This window comes from Acinonyx jubatus, chromosome D2, assembly GCF_027475565.1.
Source record: "Acinonyx jubatus isolate Ajub_Pintada_27869175 chromosome D2, VMU_Ajub_asm_v1.0, whole genome shotgun sequence".
Classification (NCBI taxonomy): Eukaryota; Metazoa; Chordata; class Mammalia; order Carnivora; family Felidae; genus Acinonyx; species Acinonyx jubatus.
In genome coordinates, this window is record NC_069393.1 from 10,288,475 (window position 1) to 10,306,708 (window position 18,234).

At 40.1% G+C, this 18,234-nt stretch overlaps 1 protein-coding gene across 5 annotated transcripts in view; it reads left to right on the forward strand.

The window, feature by feature from the left end:
* The window catches only part of ZNF25 (zinc finger protein 25), a 28,979-nt gene extending 12,403 nt beyond the window's left edge, over positions 1-16,576 (forward strand). For 4 of the 5 annotated variants that reach the window (XM_053206986.1, XM_015079059.3, XM_027049894.2 and 1 more), the window contains exons 3-6: positions 11,222-11,348; positions 11,635-11,730; positions 13,881-13,944; positions 14,400-16,576. In XM_053206986.1, the coding sequence (XP_053062961.1) occupies positions 11,222-11,348; positions 11,635-11,730; positions 13,881-13,944; positions 14,400-15,453 (1,341 nt within the window). In that variant the 3' untranslated portion in view covers positions 15,454-16,576. Of the gene's footprint in view, positions 1-11,209; positions 11,349-11,634; positions 11,731-13,880; positions 13,945-14,399 lie in introns of those variants that run through there. The other variant, XM_027049893.2, reaches the window with a different exon arrangement.
* Positions 16,577-18,234: the final 1,658 nt, after the last annotated feature.

Genomic DNA, 18,234 nt, shown 5'->3' on the forward strand with positions numbered 1-18,234 from the left:
TCCTGTTAAAGACTTTAAAATGATATTCATCTGTTTGTATTTACATTTAGTTTATGCATTCATCTTTTTTTTTTTTTGCTATTGATGTTTTATTAAAAATCCAGATTCCATAACTTTTAATGAGTTAATGAGTTCCATCTTTACTTTTGCATCCACTTCTGATAATATTCTCAGCCGACTTCTGTGACGGAGCTGCTTCTCTACTTTTAAAAATATTTTATTTTCTTAATGTGTCTTTATTTTTGAGAGAGAGCATGAGGAGGGGCAGAGAGACACAGAATCAGAAGCAGGCTCCAGGCTCTGAGCTATCAGCACAGAGCCCAACGCACGCTCAAACTCACAGACCGTGAGATCATGACCTGAGCCAAACTCAGATGCTTAACAGACCCAGGCACCTGCCTCTTCTCTACTTTTAGCTGTGGAGTTTGTTCTGCTTGTCTTGGTTGTTTGCTGAGTTATTCACGGTGATGTGTTACCTGTTTGTATCCATGGGATGGAGCGAGCTTAGGGTCCTCCTACTCCACCTTCTTCTCAGCTTCTCTGTTATGCATTCGTCTTCATGGACACTGGGACATTTGCCCCTTGTGGCTATTGTGAATAATGCTGCTATGAATACTTGTGTACAAGTATCTGTTTGAGTCCCTGCTCCGAGTTCTTTTGGATATATAACCAGGAGTGGAATTACTGGATCATGTGGTAATTATAGGCTTAGGTTTTTGAGGAATCGACACATATCCTCTGTAGTAGTTGCACAATTTCACATTCCCACCAGCAATGGACAGGGGTTCCAGTTTCTCGATATCCTTGTGAATACTTGGTATCTTCTGTGGTGTAAAGTTTTTGTTTTGTGCTGTGTTCTTATCTTCCTTATTTAACTTAACAGCAAAATCCATTCTTTTTGGGTATACATTTTAGTGAGTTTTGACACATGCATAAAGGCACAGTCATCACCACAGTGAAGATATAGAACAGTTTCATCATCTCAAAACTTTCTTGGTCCCTCTCACCACCACTAATTCCTGGCAATCACCAGTTTATTCTTTATCCCTATAATTTTGCCTTTTCTTGTTATGTCATATAAATTGAACCAAATGGTTTGTAGTTTTTTAAGACTACCAACTGGCATTTAGCATAATGCATGAGATTTAATCATGTTCCAAGTATCAACAACTCATCCTTTTTCATTGCTGGAGACTATGGACTTGTATGTATGTACCCCATTCATTAATCTGTTCACCAGCTGACAAATATTTGGGTTTCTGGCAGTTATGAAAGGAGCTGTTACAAATATCTGTGTTTAGATTTTTGTGCTTAGATTTTGTATGTTTAGATTTTCATGTATCTTGGGTAGGTACCTAGGCAAGTGCTTGCTTGGTCATGTTTAAGTATTTGATTAACTTCATAAGAAACTGCCAAACCGTTTCCAGAGTAGCCGTACTGTTTTGTATTCCCACCACAAAGTGCAGGGCTCTGCTCGCTTCACATTTTTGTCTGCGTTTGGTATTGTCAGTTTCTTTTTTTTTTTTTTCAAGAAAAAAAGGGATGCTGATAGGGATGTAGTGGGAGGCCATCATGGTTTTAATTTGCATTTTTCCTAATGACTAATATACTGGAAATGTTTTAATGTGCTTATTTGCCATCTATATATCTTCTCTGCCCAAATCTTTTAAATTAGGTTATTTTCTTACTGAATTTTGAGTTCTTTATATGATCAAAGCATTTTGAGAGTGCTCTGCAATTTTCAAATATTTGCTCGCTTTCTGTGCCTACTCTTTCCACTCAACTATATCTTTCACAGAGCAAATTTTTCTGACTTCCAGATTTTCTTTCTAAATTTTGTGTGGTGTTGTATCTAAAGAGTTTTTGCTTAGCTCAGAGTCACAAAGACTTTTTCCTATCTTCTAAAAATGCTGTAGTTTTTACACTTTGCATTTAGGTTTATAATTCATTTTGAGTTGATTTTTGTATATAAAGTATAAGCTATTGGCTGAGGTTCATTTTTTGTATATGGATGCTCATTTATTCCAGCTCCCATTTATTGAAAAGCAAATGTATATACACTACCTTAATATATACTAGCTTGACATAAATGTATTTAGAGAAATGATTACGGATGTGTGTATACACGAGTTCATACACATATATTTTCTAACTCTGCCGAAGTGCCTGTAAACAGTGACGACAGTCTAGTAGCAACAATCATACGTGGTTCACAGGTGTTGATTTCTAACTACCATCCTCCAATGAAAGGGAACTAGAATAACATGGAGAAATGTTTGATTTGAGGGATGAGGTAATAGAAATTTAGAATAAGCCCATATAATTTTGTAGTGTCACAACGTATGTGCTCAGAAAGATGAGGATGTGTCAAGGGGACATGGAGCCAGCCTGAAAGACCTTCTCGTAGGCAAAGCTGGAACAATTGAGCAACAAAATAACACACTACTGGATTCTTTTTTTTTTTTTTTTAATTTTTTTAATGTTTGTTTATTTTTGACACAGAGAGAGAGAGAGACAGAGCATGAGTTGGGGAGGGGCAGAGAGAGAGGGACACAGAATCCGAAGCGGGCTCCAAGCCCTGAGCTGTCAGCACACAGAGCCCGACACAGGGCTCAGACTCACGAACCACGAGATCATGACCTGAGCCGAAGTTGGACACTCAACTTACTGAGCCGCCCAGGCGCCCCACACACTATTGGATTCTAACGCAAAACATTAAATATTTGAAGCCATAGTGATATAAATAAATGACTAAACAAATAAGTAAGCAGGGAGAAGAGGATATTCTTTGTGAAAAATTACAATATATGTAGATAGTGCCAACTTCTACAAGGTGGGGCCTACTCCCTCTTCGAGTATGTGCTGGACTTAGTAAATTTCTTTTAAAGAATACAGTGTGAAAAAGAAAAAGCTACTCCACGGTGGAGAAAACTGGCAAAAACTACCTTAACAAAGTAATCTAGGTTATCATCACCAGTGGTATTATGTACCCACACTGATATATACTTTTATACTTTATACACTTTTCAGTTTTATTTATTTAGAGAGGGTATGCACACACACGTGAGCCGGAGAGACAGAGAGAGGGAGGAGAGAATCCCGAGCAGATGCCCCCATACTGATATGTTATGATGAGGACTCTCTGTTATTCTCCCTCAAAACCTATAATCTTCAGTTTAACCAGCATAAACCCTAAATGAAATTACTTCTGCAATTTGACATCTATTCTGGGTGTATTCCTTCATTTCCCTTAATTTCTCTAAGACTGTCTTATTTTTTTGTGTTTAATTTTTTCTAGTGTACCATTTTGATTTATTCATTTCCTTTTATTTTTCTGTTACTTTTAAAAGTTATCTTCATACTCTGGTTTCTCTTCAGATCGTATAAATCTTTCGCCTTTTAAAAGTTATCTTCTAGTGGTTACCCTGACAATTACAATTAATATCCCTAATTCCTAACAATTTGAAGTGATACAAATCTAGCTTCACTTGCATAACAGCAACTGCTGAAACAGCTCATTCTTCCCCCTTCATTTTGTTAGTGTCACATATATTCATATTTTGTGTGCCCACTAACCTAGATTTACAGTTAACTATTTTATTCATTTGACTTTAAACCATACAGCACATAAAGAGGAGTTATAATAAAAAATACAATAGGGGCGCCTGGGTGGCTAGTCCGTAAGTGTGATTTGTGAGTTCTAGCCCTGTGTCGGGCTCTGTGCTGACAGCTCAGAGCCTGGAGCCTGCTTCATATTCTGTGTCTTCCTCTCTCAGATCTGTCTCACTCTCTCAAAAATAAACAAACATTAAAAACATATACAATAATACAAGCTTTTATATTTTTCTACGGTCACCTTTACCTGTGTTCTTCATGTGGCCTTGAATTACTGTCTAATGTCTTTTCATTTCAAGCTGAAGAACTCCCTTTGACATTTCCTGTAGGGCAAGTCTGCTAGTCCCTGAGCCTTTATCTTCAAATACCTTTTAATCTCTCCTGCACTACTGAAGGACAGTGTTGCTAGAATTCTTGTTTGGCAGTTTTTTTCTTCCAGGAATTTAATGCATCATAGTGCCTCTGGTCCCCAAGTTTCTGTTGAGGATTTAATCATAGTGAGGATCTTGCTGCTTTTAAAAGACTTTTTGTCTCTGGTTTTGACAATTTGATTATAATGTATATTGGTATGGAGCTCTTTGAGTTTTCCTTTTTGGAGTTCACTGTGCTTCCTGTGTGTACACATTTATGTCTAGCATCAAATATGGGAAGTTTCTGGCCATTATTTCTTCAAATATTATGTCTCTTTTCCTGCCTCTTCTCTGGGACTCCCAGTTTGCTTCTGTTGGTATGATTAATGGTGCCCTCACAGGTCCTGTTAGGCTCTGTTCATCTTTCATTCTTTGTTTCCTTCTCCTCAGACTGATTCATTTCAAATGTCTTCAGTCTTACAGATTTTTCTGCCTGCTCAAATCTGTTTCGATGTGTTGTATTGAATTTTATATTCCAGTTACTGTACCTTTGAATTTCATAATTTCTTTTTGGTTTCTTTTTATAACTTGTATCTTTTTGATATTATTTGTTCATACATTGTTCTCCTAGTTTCTTTCAGTTCTTTGTCAATGGTTTCCTGTAGCCCTTTGAGCATGCTTAAGAGAGTTGATTTAAATTGTTTGTCTAGTAAATCCAATATTTGCATTATCTGAGGGATGATTCCTGTCAGTTTCCTTTTCTTTCCCCCTGTGAATGGGCCTACTTGTTTATGCCTTTACCTTTTGGTTAGAAGTTTTGTAATATGAATAAACATTATAATGTGCTTAAGTCTGGAAAGCAGGTTGTCCCCCTCCCCACTGTTTGCTTTTGCTGCTCGCTGAAGGCTGGACTTGTTCATTTGTTTACTCTCCAATTTTTCAAAGGCTATGTTTCTTGTCAAGTGTGGTCATTGCCATTTCTGTTCCATTATCTCAGAGGTCAGCCGGTGATGTGACAGAGATTTCCTTAAACTTCTGGAACCAAAAAGAAAAATCAAATACTCGATATTTACATAGTGGCTCTACACTGGGGCACTCCTTCTCCATTTAACCATGCTGTCTACCCTTTTGCCTTACCCTCCACCTCTTTGGAAGAGCCCTAAGATTAGCCAGAGATGGATGTCAGCCTAGTGTCCTCTCTAGTGTTTTCTGAGCCTGTGTCCAGCCCTGGGCATGCACATTGCTCTCTGGAGTCCCTGGTTTATGCACTGTAGTCTGTGCAGGCCCTTTTTCTCCCTACTGTCTTCCTCCTCAGCTTCCACCTTCCCGGGCATCTGGAGTTGTCTCTGCTTTTCCCAGCACCGTGCCACAGACCGTACATGTCATGACGTAGTTTTCATTGAGTCTGGCCCAGGATGCCATTCCAGACCTAGAAGGGCAAAAGGCAGGCAAGCCTCTGCACTCACCCACCAGGAAACCACTAGACAGATCAATACACTCAGCAGTTTTTGAACACAAAATCTGTGTTGTCTCACCCTGTCAATCTGCACCAGGAACACAGGCACTGTCCCTACTGCCCTTGCTACACTGGAGAGGGGGTTGGTAGGTGGGCAAGCAGAAATACCAGTGCTTTCTTCATGGTTAGCATCCTCTTTCTTAGGTACCTCACTAGTTGCTCTAAGTTTTTCATTTGTTTTTAGAATTAGATTCTAGAGTTCTGAAAAAGTTGATTTTGTCAGTTTTTGCCAGCTTAATAATGGTTGTCTCAGTTGGAGGGAACAATTTTTGAAGCCGTCTACCATCACTCACATCGAAAGGTTTTTTAACTACAAGAGCAATTTACTGAATAAATACATAGGACTATTCAGCTCTAGGTATTTCTAAGTGAGATTTAATATTTTCTTTCCAGGACTTGGTCCATTCCATCTAAGTTGTCAAATTTATAAACTTAGAATTGTTCACAGTATTCTTTATTATTGTTTTAACATTTGCAAGGCCCATAGGAATTGTCACCCTTTTCATTTCTGATATTGTTAACTTGTTTTGTTTTCTTCATCATTCTGTATATAATTTTATCAATTTTCTTGATCATTCAGAGAACTTTTTGTTTTCCAATAACACTAAACAAAAGTGCTCAAATATTATTTCCAAATATTTGGCACTTTCCTACATAATTTTGTTACTGATTTCTAAGTTTAAATCAGCAGTGGGCAGAGAATATTTTATATGATTTCAGTTATTTTCAGATTTGTCTTCTGGTCAGAAAATGATCTTGTCAGTATTCCATGAAAAGATGTGAGCACGTTGTTAACATACTAATCAGTGTCTAGAAAGGACAGTGTGATTGTTTAGTATGCACAATAGTCTATTCCTTTTCATGGTCTCTGAATGCAATCCATTTTAACTCCCCACAGCTTCCTATTATGGCTATACCAGAAATAAGTTCTTAGTGACCTCATATCTGTTAGCTGTCATTTCTGGCTTACCACGTGCTTTTCCTTCTTGTTTCCTTTTCAGTGTATCCAAGTACTTTGGAGAATACTTGCATAGTTTGTATGCTTTTAGTATCCTTATGTTTACAAAAACATCTGTTTTTAAAAAGTCTGAGAGAGAGTGAGTGAGCATGAGCAGGGGGAGGGCGAAGAGAGAGAGGGAGAGGAGAATCCCAAGCAGGTTCCACACAAAGATACACACAGAGATACATACGAGCCCCAAGATACAGGGCTGACTCACAAACCATGAGATCATGACCTGAGGAAAATCAACAGTCAGAAGCTTAACCGACCTAGCCACCAGGTGCCCAAGAAGACACCTTTTTAAAAATTTATCCTTGATTGAAAATCTGGCAAGGCATGGGATTTTAGAGTCAAAACGTTTTTCATTAGATCTTTGTGGGTGTTCCTTCTTTGTCTTGCAGCATTTGGCTCCGCATATGAAAAGTCACATGTCCATTTTATTATCTTAGGTATTCTCTTAATTGCCGAAGTGATATTGCTATAAGAAAACAGTACTTGTAAGTATTTCATCACAGGTGTTGCCTTGTAAAGCAAAACAAAACAAAAACAAAAACCCTTTTGTATTGTAAGGGAATACAATGTGTATAACACCATTTTGTGTTTCTCTTTCTGGCTGCTTTGTTCCCACACTTAGAGCCAGTGTCTTCCTCTGCTTTATGTGGTCAGTTCATTTCACCAGTTCTTGTCTTCAACTGAATGCTCTTTAAAAAGGGGGTGAGGACAAGGAATCCTAGAAGCTTGACTCTGATCAGTTTCCCTGCCAAATCCATTGTTCTGTCCTTATCAAACTCCAGGCCTTTGTTTTCCCGAGCTGTTAGGATGTGCATCCAAAAGCTGGTTTCTCTGAAGAATTTTAAGTCTTCCCAAAATTTCTCCAATCATCGTGCTTAATGATTACAGCTTTCACTCCCTTGCTGTGCTCTTACCCAATTACTCTACCTTGGATGTTTACATTTGGCTTCACAGTAGAACTGCCCATTTGTTGTGAATCTGTCTGTCTTTGGTTCCTGAGCACTCTCCTCCTGGCCTGCTCTTCTATTTAGAGAAGTTCCGTCAGGCTTCGGTCTTGGCCTAGTTTCTCCTACCATCATCTTGAAAATTCCTATTTCCACAGATTTATTTTTCTTTTTTCTTTGGACTCTTCCAGAACCCTGCTAAATATATATGACAATATTATTTGTGGAAATTCACTTACATATGTATCTGCCAAAATGGACAGTTCCAGCTGTATGTTCAACAGTCACTTCACAATGTGAACAAAATTCAACTCATTGCCTCTTTCTGCCCAACTGATTCTTTTTCTCATTTTCTCAATTTCTTTTATAGAATAATGTTAGCTGGCAAAATACAAACATCTCCACACACCACAACCTGCTGTATAGCTAGGAGGCAGGACACTTCAGTTTATGTATAAGTTGAGAGATCACTGTCAAGAGCAGAAGCAGCTGGGAGCTCCCCCCAGAGCAGGAAGTCAGGAGGGGGTTGATGGAAGACAAAGGATGGTGAGGTCACAGTTGTAAAGGAACAGAAGATCAAGTGGACTCTGCCACAAGCAGAGGCGCTCACCCTGATTGGGGAAAGATGGGGGAAAGTCTGGAATCGTGGGGTCCAAGTACTGGCACCGGGATTAAAAAAGAAGGGACTCAGCATGTGTGCAGGAACATCAGCAACTCAGAGGAAAAGAAATAGAATTCCTGTGTGCCCATACTGAAAGCACGTAAGAAAACAAGCAGCTGAAATCAGGTGCCCTAAAAAAGAAAAAAAACAAAACAAAAAACACTACACAGAATCTAAAGATACCTCCCCCAGTAGTGCTTTCTTCAAGAATGTGAACATATGGGGCTCCTGGGTGGTTCAGTCGGTTAGGTGGCCGACTTCAGCTCAGGTCATGATCTCGCAGTCCGTGAGTTCAAGCCCCGCGTCGGGCTCTGTGCTTACAGCTCAGAGCCTAGAGCCTGTTTCAGATTCTGTGTCTCCCTCTCGCTGACCCTCACCCGTTCATGCTCTGTCTCTGTCTCAAAAATAAATAAACGTTAAAAAAAAAAAAAAAAACCATTAAAAAAAAATGTGAACATACTATGCCAATAGAGACATTTTTGAACTAAGTAACACTTTCACCCCTCCCCAACATAAAATAAGCTTTTATCTTCATTTGATCATGAACCAAAAATATTACTCAACATGTATACAATGCTAATACAAGAAAAATTGGAATGTGTGAACTGACATTTTTTCAGCTGACGTCAATACTCCTCCCCCAAACACACACAAAGTAGAGGAGAGTACAGCCTTCCAATATTACATGTTTCAGACAGGAAAGAACCTGAACCCCAGAGATTAAAGCCTCAGAACAGAAATGGAAAAACAAGTAGATATAAAATGTAAGCAAATTAACTCAGGAAAGAAATGGTAGAACAGCGCATCATCTCAGAATAGAAGATTAAATTTCAGGGCACCTTGGGGAGAAGATGAATGAACGCCTGATAAATGATACACAGGAGAAATGGAAAAGAGACCCCAGGGAGTGGGAAGAATTAACTGGAAGAGGAAGACAGGGTAACAGAAGTAGAAGCTGAAGTAGGATCCGTCAGTAACAAAATCTAAAACTAGTATTTAATCAGAGGAAACTTTCCATAAAGAAAAGGAAAACTGAATTACATACTGAAAAGACTCTCTGTGCCAGAGAGAACTGACCCAGAATGGTAAACACCAAGAGAGAGTCTAGTAAAACTATTAGACCTAAAAGCAGAGGGAAAAAAAAGAGTCCTCTAGGCCACAAAGAACAAAGTCTACATCTCTTGGCAAGGAAAGAAAATAAAATTGACAACTCTTTTCTTTTTGAATGGACATAATTCTCATTAGCAACTTATATGTAAAAGAATAGGATGGTGTTTTCAGGAAAGAAATGTGAAGCAAGAATTTATATCCAATGACGAAGTTCCTCAAATTTTCACATTTCAGGTTTTATGAAATATAAGCAACGATTGGAAGAAATTTCATAGCCCTAAATAGTCCTGTCAATAAAAATGAGAGAATGAAAATAATTAGCATTATAGTTCTAGCCATTATCAAACTATAGAGGTACTATGGGAAGAAACCTCCCCTTCTCTCAGTAATTAATTTCCAAGGAAGTTATTTTTTACCCACTGCTGCTACTTTATTTATTTATTTTTTTTCACGTTTATTTATGAAAGAGAAAGAGTGTGAGCAGGGGAGGGGCAGAGAAGAGAGGGAGACATAGAATCTGAAGCAGGCTCAGGCTCTGAGCTGACAGCACAGAGCCGGATGCAGGGCTTGAACCCACCAGCTGTGAGATCATGACCTGAGCCGAAGTCCGATGCTTCACCGACGGCCACCCAGGTGTCCCCACTGCTGCTACTTTAAATGTTTATTGCTCATGTATGCCTCTTAATTTTGTAACACTCCATATTTCTGATGTGCTCTTGCCTCTTCTTTAGTGTTTTTTTAACTTCAAAAAAGCACGAGTGGAGGAGGGGCAGAGAGAGAGAGAGAGAGAGAGAGATGGAGAGAGAGAATCCCAAGCAGGCCTATGCGGGGCAGGGCTCGATCTCACAAACCAGATGATGACCTGAGCCGAAATCTAGAGTTGGTCACTTAACCGACTGAGGCACCTGGGTGCCCCTTTAGTGTTTTCTTCTAAGCACCAGTCTACTCCTGTAGCTCTGCTTACTACCCACATGTATCACTTCAGTAGCTCCGTTATCTATACTCGCATCTACAAAGTGAAGGGATGAACACCCCAAAAACATGTAAGACAGTCCACATAGTATAAAATACTAGAATTAGTTTTTTAATTATAAATAGAAATAAAACTTGCCAATTTTTAATAAACGGATTATTACAAATATAAATTAATAAGCAGGTACCAATTCAGTGGGTATGCAAAATACATTTTAATGGTCCAGAGACACATTCAGAATTATTCCATATTCTGTCACCGGACCGGACTGTATTACCTTCTAACTAATCTTTGTCCAACACCCTATTCTCGTATCAGACTGTCTTCTTTGTAATTTTCCTCAACTTGCCATTTTTCATGCATCCATCCGTGTCTTTGTCAGTTCTGTCTTCTTTGCTCCCAAAGTTTCCATTAGTCAGCTTAACCTAGAAAATCTAACTTGATAATACAAAATTCAAGTAACCACTCCCTCTTGTGACCATTTTATATCGCGTACATGTTTCTGTCAGAGCACCTGCCATGTGTATTGCATTTGAGTATTGGCGTCTCTGCCTCCTTGTCAGACTGTGTGTTCCTTCACAGCAGGAACAGTTGCTTTCATTCATCTATGTATCTCCTGGCAGGATTCCAGGCATGGAGCTGTAGCTCAGCAAATAGAGTGAGCAGATATTTTATCTATGTACAGAGTAGCCATGTATCCAGCTTTCTAGAGTAAACCTGATGGCACGTTAAGAGCTAGTTCACAGGGGCGCCTGGGTGGCTCCGTCGGTTAAGCGGCCGACTTCGGCTCAGGTCACGATCTCGCGGTCCGTGAGTTCGAGCCCCGCGTCGGGCTCTGGGCTGACGGCTCAGAGCCTGGAGCCTGTTTCGGATTCTGTGTCTCCCTCTCTCTCTGCCCCTCCCCCGTTCATGCTCTGTCTCTCTCTGTCCCAAAAATAAACAAACGTTAAAAAAAAAAAAAAAAGAGCTAGTTCACAAGTGGTTTTTTCATGGTACTGCACTCTGAATACTTCAGTTTCAACCAAAATATGTCGTTACAGGGACCTGTAACATTCAAGGATGTTATTGTGGAATTCACCCGGGAGGAGTGGCAGTTACTGGACGCTGCTCAGAGGACCCTGTACAAGGAAGTGATGCGGGAGAACTACGGTCACCTAGTCTCAGTGGGTGAGGAAAACTTCCCCGTGTGGAACTGCCAGCAGTTCGCATTTCCTTTCCCAGTTGCTGCAACACGTAAGGTCCCTGTAGGGCTGCGCCATATTGGCTTTGTTTCAGGGGTCAAATGTGATGAGGCCATTTCGGGCACCAGAAAGAATGCGTGTCCCCACCCTCGCCGGTGAAAGAATCTAAATTTGCCGAGCCCAAGTAGGACTTCAGTGTTCTCAAACTGTACTTCCTTATCCTTCACAGGCCCTAAATCCCAAGTAAACCGTGTTTTCGTCTCCATTCATAGGTTACTGTGTGAATAAGCCAAATGCAGTCTTCAAGCTGAAGCAAGGAAAAGAACCGTGGACACTGGAGGTGGAATTTCCACGTCGGAACTACCCAGGTGAGCGAGAAATCAGAACCCTTGTCGCTAGTGAGGTGGTTGGTGCCTTTTGCCTTCTGAAATATGTTTCAGGAATCTCTTTTTTAAATGCCCTATACATCTGGGAATGACTGAGGGCACTTGGTCTGCATATGCAAGTAACATAAATCGCACCTCCAGTTTTCATTCTTTCCACATAAATTCGTCCTTTGCCAGACTTTGTAAAATAGATTTACTTTTCTTTCCTATACACAAAACTAATTCCTGCCTAACCTTGTCTTAGATGTTTGTCTTTTTTTCTGGAATTCCCATTATTCCAGTACCTGGGAATTAAGTGGGAATTCTAGAACACCATAATCTTGAAGTATTAAATCTTAACAATTCTTTTTTTTTTTTTAAGTTTATTATTTGAGAGAGAGACAGAGAATGCGTGTACACATGAGCAAGGGAGGGGCAGAGAGGAGGAGAGAGAAATCTAAGCAGGCCCTGCGCTGTCAGCACAGAGCCCAATGTGGGGCTCAATCTCACAAGCTGTGATATCATGACCTGAGCTGAAATTAAGAGTTAGACGCTTAACCAACGGAACCACCCAGGCACCCCTAAAGTGTTAGATCTTAAATCTGACCATAAATTTTTCTTCGAATGCCATTTCCCTGCTTTTATTAACAATGAAATGTGCCTCAGTTATTTTCAGCACCAGTTTATTAACTTCCTATTCTCTCTTTAAACTCTGAAATTAGGTTACAAGTCATTATGCCTTTCATCAGTTATATTATTTCAGAGTTGATACTTCCTTTTAGATGGTGTTTGTCTTTCACACAGGTACTGATTATCCCTCCTAAAATCTGCACCTTATTTGGAGTGTTATAACACTAAGATAGAAAAACAAAAACAGAAAACCCACTAAGATGATCTCACTCTGCTCCTTAAATGCTTTTCCTGTACTTGTGAGCTTCTGCGTTGCCAGGACTAGGAACAATGCCTGGTATTTCTTAGTTGTTCACTAGATGTTTGTGGAAATATTCAATCTGAACTCACAAGAGACAGACCCTTTCTTCTGCTCTGTGCCTTTCACAGTCACTCCTGCAAGGGCTTATCCTTTCTTAAGACCAAGACACACAGGCTCTTGTTTCCTGTGCATCTCACTTAGCCTTGCACATGTCCCCGTCACGTTAACTTCTTACATCTTCCCTGCAAAGGCCATGAAATTCCTACCCCAAGCCCCTGCTCTTTATCTTTCGCTTCCTTTCAGGCCTTTAAAGAGGAGTAAATCTAAAGGTCAGTAAAGGTTCCAGGATCATGTTCAATAATTCATCCTTAAAGATCATGTAGTAAATTGAAGCAGAAATGTCGAAACTAAGACAGGAAAGCAGTGGAAGACTGGCATTGGGTCGTGGTAACGCTACTTTGGAGATGCAGTATTTTTTGGTGGTCAGGCTTGAAAACGTCTGTGCTACAAATGGAAACTCATCCTGTTGTACGATGGCTTGCACACTGCTGTTTAATCATCTTTCCTTTGGGATGTATGTGTTCCTGGGTCTTCTGTCCCGGTGAAAATTACGCCAGTGAGACGGAGAGAGCCCGGAGTGTGGAACTGTTCCTCCACACACGTTGTGGTGTAGTCACTGTAGGGACTAGACTAGGCATCTAGACTGTCATGTGTGGGTACAGAGGAAATAAAGTAGAAGTTTATAGTCACTAATGAACAGTAAATTACATTCTGGCTGACAAAGGCTTAGCTTTGCATCCAATTTCATCTTTCCCCAATATTTCCAGTGGACACAGTCGTCTACTAATTTTTCTTTTCACCCTACCTACTGTTCATTGTCTGTAATGGGCTTACCGCATTCTGAGTCCCAGATTCTTGGGCAGCACTCTGAATGTCTTTTGTTCTCTGCTCCCCATTCTTTTTCTTTTTCCTTAACTTTTTCTCCAGGTTTTTAAAATGTTTGTAAAGTGTCAGAGTACTTGGGTTTATAATGACATTTCTTCCCTTGTCTGCTCCAACCGTCTTTAGTGTTTATATTTTTTTCTAAACCAAAGGCATAGAGGAAATTTGCATATAAGAATTCCTTTATTTGGGGAGATTGCCCTGAAGCGTAAGAATCAGCCCTACAACCATAATAATATGTTAAGATTTAAATGGTATTAAATTTTGAATTCTTTTGTAGAAGACCTTTGGAAGATTCATGACTTAGGAGCAAGATCCCAGGGAAGCCAAGCTGAAAATTCAAGGCAAGTTCAAGATTTTGATTTTAAGATGAAAAGACTTGTAAAAAAAAAAAGTGTTGATGGGAGTACTGGAAGTGGGAAGGCACTAACTAGTTCATACTAAACGTGAGAAAACTAAAACACTGGAGTGAATTCCAAAGAATTCACTTTCCAAATGGGAAAGCCCTCTTCCCCAGTGGAGATCTTCTGTAGGACCAGGAGATTCAAACTTTGAAGCAGTCTTTCATTTCTTCAGTTGCACAGGAAGGGAGGCTTTGTTAACCAAAGCAGATCTCAGGCAATTAAGAGACTGCATACAATGCAAAGGAAGGTTCCTGCTACTTAATGTTAAACCACAGTGTGTGTCAGAACATTCATAGTAGAGAAACCATGAATCGAATCAGTATGGGAACATCTCTAGAAATGGGTTCTCAGCTAGAGTACCTTATGTATTACTGACTTTGGGAATTTCTCTCTAGGAATGGAGAACTCACAAAACACCAGCAAACTCCTGCCAGAGAGAAAATCTATAAATGTAGTGAATGTGGAAAGTCCTTCTGCCAGAAGTCTATCCTCCTAATACATCAGCACACTCACTCAAAGGACAAACCCAGGGAATGTGGGACATCGGTCCCTAGGAATGGAGACCTCACAAGACAACAGAAAGGTCAAGCCAGAGAGAAAACCTATGAATGTAAAGAATGTACGAAAACCTTCTACCACCTGTCCTCTCTTAGTAGACACTTGAGAACTCATGCAGGGGAGAAACCCTACGAATGCAATCAGTGTGAGAAATCCTTCTACCAGAAGCCACACCTTGTGGAACATCAGAAAACACACACAGGAGAGAAACCCTATGAGTGTAACGAGTGTGGGAAGTTCTTCTATGTTAAGGCATACCTCATGGTACATCAGAAAACACACACGGGGGAGAAGCCGTATGAATGTAAGGAATGTAGGAAATCCTTTTCCCAGAAATCACACCTCACGGTACATCAGAGGACACACACAGGGGAGAAACCCTATAAATGTAAGGAATGTGGGAAATTCTTTTCTAGAAATTCACACCTCAAAACTCATCAGAGAACTCACACAGGAGAGAAACCCTATGAATGTAAGGAGTGTGGGAAGTGTTTCTACCAGAAGTCAGCCCTCACAGTGCACCAGCGAACTCACACAGGGGAGAAGCCCTTTGAATGTAATAAATGTGGAAAAAACTTTTACTATAAATCAGACCTCACTAAACACCAGAGAAAACACACAGGGGAGAAGCCTTATGAATGTCAAGAATGCGGTAAATCCTTCTCTGTGAATTCAGTCCTCAGATTACATCAAAGGACTCACACAGGAGAGAAACCCTATGAATGTAAGGAGTGTGGGAAATCCTTCTCTCAGAAGTCACATTTTATCATACATCAGAGAAAACACACAGGGGAGAAACCCTATGAATGTCAGGAGTGTAGGAAAACTTTTATCCAGAAATCAAAACTCACTGCCCATCAGAAGACACACACAGAGGAAAAAAGCTTATAAACAGCATGAATTGGGAACTTTTTTCTGAGTTCATCCTTCAGAATAATCAGATAATTCACACAAGACCAAAAAACTTAGGAATATCATCTATATGGGAACGTTTTAGTCATAAGAGTGTTTCTTGACAGCAAATACACAAAAATTCTTTGAATCTAGAAGGAAGAAATTTTTACCATATGTTAGACTTTAGTGTCAGACACTCTACAAATTGTAAAGCGTGAGAGAGACCATTCTTTTAGAAGTCACAGTATACTGTACAACACAGAAATCACATGAGAGAAGAACAAATAAAAAAAAAAGAAGGTCAGGAACTTTCTGGTCAGGGCAGCCATCACTAGATATCCCAAAGCTCACGTGAATGAGAGCCTCCTATCCGTGTCCATCCTGAGCTTCAGAAATACTTTACAGGTGGACTCCAAATGCTCAAAGGGGTGACTAGACGTCGAAACAGATCCAGAAGCCCTTCTTGAGAAGTGACGTCTCTGTGACCTTCAGATGAGCGATGCCAGGATAGAACCATCGCAGACATCTCCAATACGTCAGTTTCCTGACAAAAACTCAGTATCTGTATTGGGTGAGAGTGACAGTTACGCCAGAAGTCATGTTGCAGTGACTGGATTGTGAGGGTTGGGTTATTTTTTTCTTTGAAGAAACCTGCAAATGTCTAGATAGATAGATAGATGAAGCTTTTTAAAAAGCACAAACCCATTGAGAAGCCAGGTGACATCCTTAAACTCATGTGAAAAGTCCTTGAGTGGAGCTGACGTGTGTCCGCGTGCTGCTAGGCCGATCACAGATGTCTGTGCGTACACGGATCCCATCCGTAAGTGTACACAGGAAAATCCGTAACCTCAGCTCCGCAGCTCTCACGTGCGTGAGGAGATCCCACGTCAACCCTCAGCATCGACTCCTGTTGTTCCAGTGTATATTTTAAGTGTACTGTTCTTTTAAAATTTAATGCATCTCTACTTCCTGGCATTTTTAAGTGAATTCAGATGTTCCTGAACTGATCCTTCAGAAAGAAGCTAAAAGTCTTTTTGTAAAATTCTCCAGTTGTCTCGTGGTCAGCCAAATTTTGCATTAGGGACACATTTATTCCTAAGAAAAGACTGCGTTTATTTTATTTTATTTTTTTAATTTTTTTTTCAACGTTTATTTATTTTTGGGACAGAGAGAGACAGAGCATGAACAGGGGAGGGGCAGAGAGAGAGGGAGACACAGAATCGGAAACAGGCTCCAGGCTCTGAGCCATCAGCCCAGAGCCCGACGCGGGGCTCGAACTCACGGACCGCGAGATCGTGACCTGGCTGAAGTCGGACGCTTCACCGACTCCGCCACCCAGGCGCCCCAGACTGAGGTTATTTTTAAAAACAGCTGATGAAAACAGTCTGTATGATAAACAGTGCTGTATGAAGAAGTAGTGTCTGTCCTACTGTTGATGTTTTAGGAGGGTGCAGAGGTATCTGCAGGACAATTTTGTGTGAGGAAGGATGTTCTTCACACAACATGGCAGCGGTTAAGAGTGTGGACTCTGGACTCCCACTGCCAAGGCTCAGATCCCATGGGGCATGCCACTTACCCTGTCTCTCTGTGCCTCGGTTTCCTTTTCCATAAGAGAAGTGAGAATGTTAGAATTGCTTGGAGGTATGAATTAATATTTTTAAAGCACTTAGAATAGCGTCTGAGACACGAGAAAAGCCTAAGTTGGCTACGACTATCATTATAATTGTATTTCTTGAATGATGCTGGAAAACAAAAGGGTTCGCTCCCAGCATTCATCACTCACTTTCTTGCTGTAGTGCCTTGCTTTGGCTTCGTTGTGCATTTTCCTACGAATGATTCAGATACTCACGTGTGACCCGCTGCCTGTCTTTGTAGCCTTACAAGCCAACAGTGGTTTTACGTTTCTAAATGGTTGAAAAAAAAAAAAAAGAATATTTTGTGACATGTGCCGATTATATTCAGATTTGTGTCCATAAGTAAAGTTTTACTGGAACACTAATAAAGTTATAAAACAGAGACCGCTGTCTCTGTTCTGCCTGAGGCTGCCTTCAGCACTATAAGAACAGAGTTGAGTAGTTCTGACGGGAGACCATATGGCTCACAGAGCCTAAGACAGTTACTGTCTGGCACTTTACAAAGTCAACTTTTTCTGTTACTTAGGACTGAAGACATCACAATCAATGTATACAGTGTACTTTTGTATATGCTACATGTTCCAGGAGTGATGCACACAGCAGTTTGTGGGTGGGTGGTTTTTGTGGTGTATTTATTTTGTACATTGTATTTATATGTTAAAAGCCTAAGCATTAGAATTTTTTTTCAAAGAAATGTGTTTTACTTGTTGAACTGTCATAAAATGCAAACATCTTCTGATGGAATGTAGCACTACATGTATGAAATAAACATTGTCTGAATTAAACAGAATTGTTAATTTGTCCCTACCTAAAATATTCCTTTACTTTATTACAAGTCTATGGCCCGCTTTCCCTGTATCATTTCATAATTTTCTCCCTGTCCCATGAGAAAATACCATCTTTATGTCACACTTAACGTAATTTAACAACAACAAAACCCTTACAATACCCAACCCAATTCCACCAGGTACGTTACCAGTAATCTGCATTACTAGTATCACTACATTACTAGTAAAATCATTGAACTGCCTGAACTTCATTCAGTTGTCAAATGCTGCTCCCATCTATATCCTGCCCTTACCTCCCCTTCCTAACGATGACTTCCGTGATGCTCAACTTCTTACGCACGCCTCCTTCTGATTTG